The sequence below is a fragment of the Numenius arquata genome, chromosome 12 (assembly GCF_964106895.1).
Source record: "Numenius arquata chromosome 12, bNumArq3.hap1.1, whole genome shotgun sequence".
Taxonomy (NCBI): Eukaryota; Metazoa; Chordata; class Aves; order Charadriiformes; family Scolopacidae; genus Numenius; species Numenius arquata.
In genome coordinates, this window is record NC_133587.1 from 31,048,481 (window position 1) to 31,057,735 (window position 9,255).

The 9,255-nt window shown below is 43.2% G+C and overlaps 1 protein-coding gene across 1 annotated transcript; it reads left to right on the plus strand.

Moving 5' to 3' along the window:
* The first annotated feature begins 3,573 nt into the window (after nucleotides 1-3,573).
* GJD4 (gap junction protein delta 4) lies at nucleotides 3,574-7,479 on the plus strand. Its single transcript, XM_074157606.1, has 2 exons — nucleotides 3,574-3,637; nucleotides 6,293-7,479. The coding sequence occupies exons 1-2, from the start codon at nucleotides 3,574-3,576 to the stop codon at nucleotides 7,477-7,479; spliced, it is 1,251 nt and encodes a 416-aa protein (XP_074013707.1).
* Nucleotides 7,480-9,255: the final 1,776 nt, after the last annotated feature.

Below are 9,255 nucleotides of genomic sequence, written 5' to 3' on the forward strand. Positions count from 1 at the left end.
CCTTCTGAATAGATTAGTTTTTCCTGAATTTACAGATCACCTTCTGGAGAGCTAGATTTACTGCAAGATTGGTCACTAATACATCATTTTTTAATATATTCAATATGTATCTGTGGTTTTTTCTTTCTCAAATAATAACCTGCCAAAGAACCTGGACTGAAATGCCAGATCCCATTCTGTATTAAGGAAGCTGCTATGCTGACCTGTGTTGCCTTAATGTTAATTAAATTGGTAGAGGGAGGTTTTTTTTATTGTCAGGTGCCATGTAGGGTGCAATCTCTTGTAGTAACTCGCGTTTCACTGCACTTTCATGTCATTAGCGTAGGTGTTGACTGGCTAAGACAGATGTGGTTGGGATTTGCTGTACCAGAGGAATGCCTTTAGCTTCTGGGTTTTTTTGACTTGCGATATAGACTGTGGCACCCTCCAGGTGACTGATTTGGTCCTGGAGTAGGAAGCCCTGAAGTAGCTGCAGGCTCACTGTAATTTACTTCTGGATGTCATTCTGAGGCAAGGTCTGGGTAAAGTGTCTTTGCTGGGCTTTGTGCCAAGGAACCTGGGTCTTAGCCTAGGGACGTGACACAGGTCCATAGTGAAATGCTGTTCCAGTATCTTAGAAAGTTTCAGTGGGTCACTTGCAGTGATGGAGTCATATCCATGAATTTTTGTAGGATCAAGCCCTGGATTTGTGTTAAGGGGTTAGAAATGTGGACAGCAGTTGTGGATTTTAAAATAGATTTAATTGCTTCTTCTTATGTTTCATTGTTGGTCTCTGAAAGTTTCCCAGTGGCTTTTAGGACCCCTTCTAAAATCAGAGGTGATGGGATACCACTAGATTTCAAAGTTTAGCTTTACCCAAAACCATATCCATGTTTTCTACCCATCTCTCTTATTTAACTAGAATTCAGTGCAAGTTCACAGCTTTGACAACTGAACTTTATTGCAGACTGGGAATGGTTTTCCATGAGATTCTAGTACTGGAGCATGTATGCAGGGATGGGGCTGTGTACCACATGCCTGTCTTCTGATGTGGAAGATGGTGCTGTGCCAACTGGTGGCACTGCAGAGCTGGAGTCCCCATGCTACTATATCCATGTCTGTAGTGTTCTCCCTGTTTACTTACAGTCTTTACAGATGAACAGGAAGTACAGGGAACAGCTACAGATAAATAATAAACAAAGGGGATTGCATGCTGAGTATCCTCAGATAGGATATGGAATATCCTGAGATGGAAACCCTGAGCTGAAAGATGGTGCTCAGTTGAGGGATGAAGAAACTACAGTTTACATTTCAGCACAGACCAAACACTTTATAATGACCACCATAGCCTGTAGCCCAAAGCTGGACTAATGGCAGGCACTTGGAGAGCAGAGCAGGCCCGTGGCCTGTATTTTTGTCCTTCCGGAGAGACATTGGTGCTTCAAAGGCAGTTTTTGTCACTGCAGCGCCCCTGAGGGCTGTGCTCTGGCATTGGCTATGTTGATGTTCCCTGCCTTTCTTTGACCAAACAGCTCCAGATCATAGCCAACGGAAGCTTCTGGGTACAATAAAGCCAAGTCAACTCTGAGGGGTCCCAGGTGCCTAGAAGGTTTGGATCTCTTCCCAATCTGAATGTGGGAAGAAGATACATCTTGAAAAGAAGTGTTGGATTGAAGTAAGACGTGAGCTGTCTGGAAAAGCTAAAGTTTTCTGGAAAAGTCAACATAGAAATTAGGTTTTCTGACCTAAACCCAGCCCTAAGTTAGGCTGCACAGTGAGTCTGGAGGGTGATGTTGCTTGCTTTCTTTCAGAAGAAACCAGGCCATCCTACCTCAGCATGTCCTGCTGTGGGATCAGATGTTGTTGCCTGGCTTAGTCCTGCAGGCAACATATTGGAGCCTTAAATCCCGAGCTGCTATCCTTATTTCACAAATGGCAGAGGTCGTTCACAGTAACGACAAGCAAGGATATTTTAACTGGCAATATTGACAGAGACAATTTATAGTCTATTGTGTGGATGCAGCTGCTGAGCATTCATACCCTGCCACCATCTTGGCATTCCTGACTATTTTTGACAAAGGATGTTTAACCAGGAATACCTTCATATCTAAGCATAATTTATATCTTGGCCATTTGCATCTTTTCTCTGTTCCCTTCCTCCAGCTTCCCCTCATGCAGGATCAGCACAGAGCTCCCTGTCTGAGCGAATTCATCTTGTTCCCCCAGGAACAGAGTTGTGGGTTGAAGCACACGAGCAGGGTTGCAGTGACAAGCCTGTGCCCGGGCTGTCGGCAGCCCCAAGGTGTCAGGTTGTCACAACATCACTTTTCTCCCTTGATATATCACATGCAGACTCCCTTTTCTGCTGTTTTTCTAGTTACTGGTAAGATTTCCTGCCCATAAGTGCCCATAATATGTTTGTTCCTATTACAGCACAGATTAAAAGGGCAGAATCACATAAGTAGTTGAACAGCAGCTGGGAAATGGTAGTAGATGGCTTTCCCCAAAAGAATTGGGTATGGTGGCAGTGAGGAAAGAAAAGCTGGCAGTCTTATTTCCACCCATGTTTTTTTCCTGGGGTACAGCACAGGTGTCAAGGGTGTGCTGTGCAGTTGCACTCAGCAGCCAAGGAGCGTGCACCCCACGGGGTGTCCTGCTCCGAGGAGACAGCTCTCTCCATCATTGCTGCAGAGGCGTGCCGGGCTTTCAGGTAGGTGGGCAATCAGCCCTAGGATCTTTCGAATGATGTTTAGAGTACCAAGGGGTTTAGGCAGAAAGAACTGATACAAATTAAAAATAAGTGACTTGTGGCATCTTGGAAAAAACAATTTTTATTTTTTTTTTAAAGCTTCCCCTGTTTGTCATCATGCCTGCAGGGAGGCTCGCCCCACTGCCTGCCTCAGCACACAGGAGAAAATTTGGAGCAGCTGTGATTGACAGGGCCATGATGTCCTGTCAGGGAGGCTGTGTTTTAGAAATAAGAATTGCTTTGGGAAATTGCAGTGGGATAGCTTCCAGTAAGCTGAACTGAAAGTGCCTTTCAAACATTGGGATGCTTGTCTTTTTCTATTCCCTTTCCCTCTATAATCCACCTGCAATTCCCATGGGGAGACACAGAGGTGTCTGTTATTTCCTGGTCTATGCTTTTCTTCCCTCTCTCCCCTCTCCCTGTCTTTCACCACTGAAATATCTCAGCAATGCCAGGAGGCTGCTATGCCCCGGGAGGATAAGAATAGTCTACAATGGCAGAGATCACTCCTGTTGTTGTTTGTCTACTTGCAGTTGTCTGGACAGAGGATCCACAAAAGAGGTAGGAGCAATTGGATCTGAGAGCTAGAGCTTTTGCAAGACAAACTGTTAAAGCCTTAAGAAGATTCGTTCCAACATCCAAATCTAACAGTCTTGTTCAAACCATCAAAATAATCCTTCATCAATACATTGTTGTGGCTGGTTTCTCATTTCCATCCTTGACTCTTACGAAAGATTACTTTCTTTATTATTATTTTTTCTTTCTTCCCTGTCCAGGTCTAATCTGTGAAAATGCCAAAATCATTAGGGTATCAGGAGCTGGAAGTGTTGTGAGCCTGTTCAAACATGGAGCGCTGGGACTCGCTGGGATTTTTGATTGTCACACTCAACTATAATGTGACCATTGTAGGTAAGTAATTTTAAAAAGCTCCCTTCTTTCTTTTGTTGCTCCATATCCTGAAGCCACCCAAGTGTCCTACTGGTAATTGACTTTAATTTCTACCTACGCTTCCGAGATTCTTACAGTAAGAAGTTGTTATTTGGATAGTTATGTGATAAGAGTGGTTAATGTATTTCTTTTCCTGTTAAATAGATTCCTGCTCCCTCTCTGATAGATATTTTCTGAACTTTATGGAAGAAAATCTGGCAAGGTTTTCAAATTTGGCTCTTTTTGGTGCCTGAGCTTCCAGTCAGCTCTCATGGCTGTTGTAGGGATCATGGTGAAAACACAGAGAAATAATTCTTTGTTTATACTACATAAAGTGAACTGTAGAATGTATGCAATAGCTTTAGTTATGAATGAAAAAGTTTAAAGAAGAGGAAAAAGACCCCAATCCTCTTTTTTACAGGAAGAAGTCTGTGGTTTATTACCACTGTGGTTAATTACCATTGCTTTTCATTCTTTATTTTTATAAACGAGCAAAGTTCACATGGATTTTAAAAAGCCCAAAATACAGGTTGTTTTTCCTCAGCTAACAGTGGCCTGAGTGCCTCTTTTTTTTTTTTTTTTTTTTTTCCTCTTATTTAAATCAAACACTGTTCCTTTTTCAGGGCTACTTTGAGCAAAGTGTGAGCCAGAGAAAAACTTTCAAGGGCCTTTCAAAGACCCCTCACCTCCAGTCGTAGACAGTTACTGTAGTTTGTGCTGCGCATTGCAGGGAGCATCCAACTAAGCCGCAAGGGGGTCGCTGAAGGGGCTTGTTCTAGTATGTTTAATCAAGATCGAGTCATTAGGGAAGGTGATAAGTGGAGGGGTTATCTCTAAAATGTATGTCATACTAAACTACTTCCTAAGGAGCCATTGATTTTCTTAAGCAGCACTCCCTATCGTACATGTTCTAATTAAAAATTGATAGTGAAATAGCATGTAGTATTTTGAGCTTAATTAACTAATGTGCTTCAAACACTTTGAGGTCCTCATAGAGAAAAAATGTTACTTAAGGATGAAGCATTGCTTGCTAAAGATGCCTGATTCTGTACAGCTGGTGTTTTCTCTTGACCCGTGCTATGTCGAAAGTATCATGGCATAGACAAGTGTACTCTTCACTGGGTAAAAAACTGGCTGGATGGCTGTGCCCAGAGGGTTGTGATTAATGGGGTGAAATCTTGTTGGCGGCCGGTCACCAGTGGTGTCCCTCAGGGCTCAGTTTTAGGGCCAATATTGTTTAATATCTTTATTGATGACCTGGATAAGGGGATTGAGTGTACCCTCAGCAAGTTTGTAGATGACACCAAACTAGGTGGGAGTATTGATCTGCTTGAGGGTAGGAAGGCTCTACAGAGGGACCTGGACAGTTGGATCAATGGGCCAAGGCCAATGAGATGAGGTTTAATAGGGCCAAGTGCCGGGTCCTGCATTTCGGTCACAACAACCCCAGGCAACGCTACAGGCTTGGGGAAGAGTGGCTGGAAAGCTGCCCAGCAGAAAAGGACCTGGGGGTGTTGGTGGACAGCCGGCTTAACATGAGCCAGCAGTGTGCCCAGGTGGCCAAGAAGGCCAATAGCATCCTGGCCTGTATCAGGAATAGTGTGGCTAATACAGCAGTGTGTGTGACTTCACAAAAAACTTTTAATAAAAACCTACCCCATCTAAAAGCCCCCCAAGAAACTATCATAAACAATACAGTCTCTTTCAAAAGATATGATACGTAGGGTACCAATGCCTGATTTTTTCACTGCTCTTAGTGTAACGGAATATGGATAAGGCCTGATCTTTCCAACCAAAGCAGATGAGACCAATGCAAGACTAAAGCAATCATATGAAAGAATTCGGGGAAAGATGAAGTAAACAGTATATGAAAATGCCAGACTTGTAAGGCTTTACTTGGTGTTGAGACAGAAGGGAGCTTTTGGTCTGAATGGAGAGGGAAGCCACACACCAAGGTGAACGAAGGTTAGAAGACATGACCAAGATGGGGCAAAAGAAGAAGCAGCAGAGAGAAATGACCGCAGTACACATGTATGCACATAAATGTGTATTTGTAGAACATTTTGCGTAAGTTTGCTAATAGCACCTATTAACTAGCTCACTAGTAAGTACCAGTCTAGACACAACAGAGAGATTTCATTGGCTACAGTAAACTTTACATACAAGTTCACGGCCAAGAACAAATACTATGTCATGGAACAAACTTTTGCATCTAGAAGAGTTTCATACTGTTTTAGCTGATATATATCACTGAAATCAAACAAAATTCAGGTGTAGAGGTATGAAACCAACAGCAAGGAAGAACTGTAAGTGAAATGGGATTATTCTCTCAATAGTGAACTGTTGTATCAGATTTGGACATGTTCAGAGCATTTTCATTAGGCTGAGATTTCAGTTGGCATGGCTCCTCAGACTCCTACACTGCTGAGTCTAGATGAAGGTTATGGAATGTGTCAGCTGATACACTTTCACAGTGTCCAGTCAAACAAAACCAAAGAGGAGGTTTTAGGAAAGGACACTGATTACAGAGCCTATTTCTTCAAAGGTCTTTTATACAGAGGAAGCATCACTACATTACCTGCCTTCCCTTCCTTCTCAGTGCTCTGACTCTTTTTCTTACCTTTTTGTCTCTTCTAGGCAAGATCTGGCTAATGTTAGCAATTCTGCTGCGAATGGCAGTGGTAGTGTTAGCAGGCTATCCACTCTATGAAGATGAGCAGGAGCGCTTCGTTTGCAACACCCTGCAACCAGGATGCTCCAACGTCTGCTATGACTTGTTCTCTCCTGTATCTCACTTCAGATTCTGGCTCATCCAGACTGTGTCTATCCTGCTACCTTATGCTGGATTCAGCATTTATGTCTTGCACAAGGCAGCTATGTACATTGTAAGAATGCACTGTGTGATGCATGGATGCAAAGGAAATAAGGGTTTATCAAGCCCAAAAGACCTGAAGGAGCTCTGTAGAAGCGCTGCTGTCAATAGATTAGATTGTGGTGCCAACAACCTAAGTGTTCTTAATTTTTCTGGGGCATATACTGTTCATCTTTTCTTTAGGACACTACTTGAGGCTGCCTTTGCAGCTGTGCAATATTTTCTTTTTGGATTTTTTGTTCCTGAGCGCTTTTCCTGCTACCATTCACCTTGTACAAGCACAGTTGACTGTTATATCTCCCGGCCCACTGAAAAATCCATCATGATGATTTTCATCTGGGGGGTCAGCAGTCTATCCTTCCTGCTTAGCCTTGCTGATCTTGTCTGTGCTCTCCGGAGAATGACAGCAAGAAACCAAAAGAACAAGCTGCTGTCAAATCTCCATGTAGAGAATGAGTGTATTTTAGATCTTCTCCCAGAACAGCCTGGTAGCTCTTCTCCGCCTCAAAATCAGGACTGTCCGGTATCAAATAGCAGACAGACCAGTGATGGTTCCTGCTCCCTTCTCTCTGAGGAGGAAGAGGAGGCTGTTCTTCATACTGAAGTGGTCTCTCAGCAAACTGCCAGCACTAACCTTAACAGCAACAGCAATAAGCCCTGTATATCAGGAGATCTTGCTGTTAAGCAAGATGGCACTGAAGAACCCTTGTGGGCTGGTGACCACCAAGGAACTACATGCAGGCAAGTGAGACCCAGGCTTCAGCAAGACTTCATTAAAGATACTGCTCTGACTTTGAGACCTCAGATCAAGTCTCACCTTGGTGTTTCTTCCTCTGTGGTTCAGAGCAAGCTTTTAGGATACTGCCCTTCAGCTGAGCTAAAAACCCCTGATGCACAATCAAATTATAGCAGTACTAGTTGCTTGAGGTCAAAAAAGTCAGAATGGGTATAGAGCCCTGAGTGCACTCTACCCAACAACCTTGCCAGGACACCTCATTGAGTCACTGAGGAGGTTTCAGATAGTTTCAGCTGGATCCCTCGGCTGAGGTTATGCTGCAGAAACACTATTATGATGTGTTCTTCCATTGAAGAGGAAGGAAAAACCTTGGATAAGAGTTTGCAGTCTATTACATGAAGGGAACTGTTCTTTGGAAAATGTAACATCTTTATGTTTTTTCTGAGCGTAAGTGACTTTAAAAAGCTGTGGACTGTTGATGTGACTGACCTGGTTTTCCAGGAGTACGTGTGAATACTTGTTTTATACCTACTTTTATTGCAAAAGATTGAGCTTAGGAAAGACATGACTTTTAAACACAGTTGTACATTGTCTACTCTCAGAAGGTTAATTTATCTCCTCATCTACATTCTCTAAGCCCACTTTAAGACAGGATATTCAAGCAAGAAGAGTAGACAATGAATAAAATAAAAATACATGTTTTGTAGCAAAGTGTTAATGTGTAAAAAAACCCTTGGGTCCTACTGATTGAAGGCTGCACCTATCCGAGTTAGCAACGCCATGGCAGTACCTTTCTCAGACCCTGAGGTCACTGGCACAGTCTGACCACATCTGAATTATTCAACTCCATTAACCTCCAAAACAGGGTGGCTGCATCTATATTAGCTGTTGGGAATGGTCCTGTGCTTGAGAATTGCTCGGGAAAAGACTAGGAGGTGTGGGTCAGAAGTGTGTGAGGGAGTGCTCCAGCAGCTTGACAGCGCAGGGGACTGAGCCCCAGTGCCCGTGCCTTGGCACTACTCACTGTGCATTAGTGTAGATGTGCTACTGACAGGTCTTAAAAGGTGTTATGTGTCTCAATCTGAAATAGTCACACTAGGCTCTTGATTTCAGTAGGGGGAATGAGGCACCTGACCTCAGGCATCTCGGAAGGTAAGATGAGTCACTTTCTAGATATACCTATCTCTCCCACAGTGCGATTATCTCAGACCTGGACTTAGGGAAAACGGTTTCTACCCTGAGAGAAGGATATAGTGGCAATGTCTATATCGAAATGCTCACCCTATTTGTCTGACAGACTTTTAATGCTAATAATTCGAAAACATGTCTAAATTGAGTGAATCACAGAAGATTTTATTACTGTCATGCTTTGTACTTCAGTATTAATTCTGTTGCATTTACATAAGCATGTTCCAGCACTGAAGCACAACGGTGCATGAAATGAATTTTCTTTTAGCTACAAGTCAGTGGGGGTTGAAGGTTGCTTATACCTGCAGATCATCAGTGGGAGCGGATGTGGAGGAGCATGTTCTCAGAGAAATGTACTGGTGGTAGTGCCTTACAAAACAGATTATTCAGAGGGTGCCAAGAGCTGGTATTTGTAGATGCTGCTTGAAGCTGGAGTAGCTCGCTCTCCACTTAGACCCATGCAAAGGAGTAAACAGGCATAGATTCAGTCTTGCTCTTACTGTGCCACATAAAAAGTTTCTGAAATGACTTAATGGCTGGTTCCTCTGTGCAGAGTATCAAGGGACAACAGCTTTCGCATTGTTCTTTTTCTCTCCTGTGGGTGCAGATGTCTTTAAGACAATTTGGCTCATAATGTCTGTGTATCATTTCTCACATATGCAAGGTAAAGCCTTGTCACAGCCCACTCAGAAAGGAGGGGGGGTGACTCAGATTCATAAATCCCCAGTGGCACGGCCTGAGGTGAGACAAATCTTAAGATCTGTATATGAACATTTATCAGGTTAGTAATCAGCACTTAATCAT

What these genes read in the sequence shown, in the direction of transcription:
- GJD4 (XM_074157606.1), top strand. Translation starts at nt 3,574, where the DNA reads ATGGAGCGCTGGGACTCGCTGGGATTTTTGATTGTCACACTCAACTAT. An exon ending in CTATAATGTGACCATTGTAG is followed by an intron (nt 3,638 to 6,292) that starts GTAAGTAATTTT and finishes TGTCTCTTCTAG; the next exon opens with GCAAGATCTGGCTAATGTTA.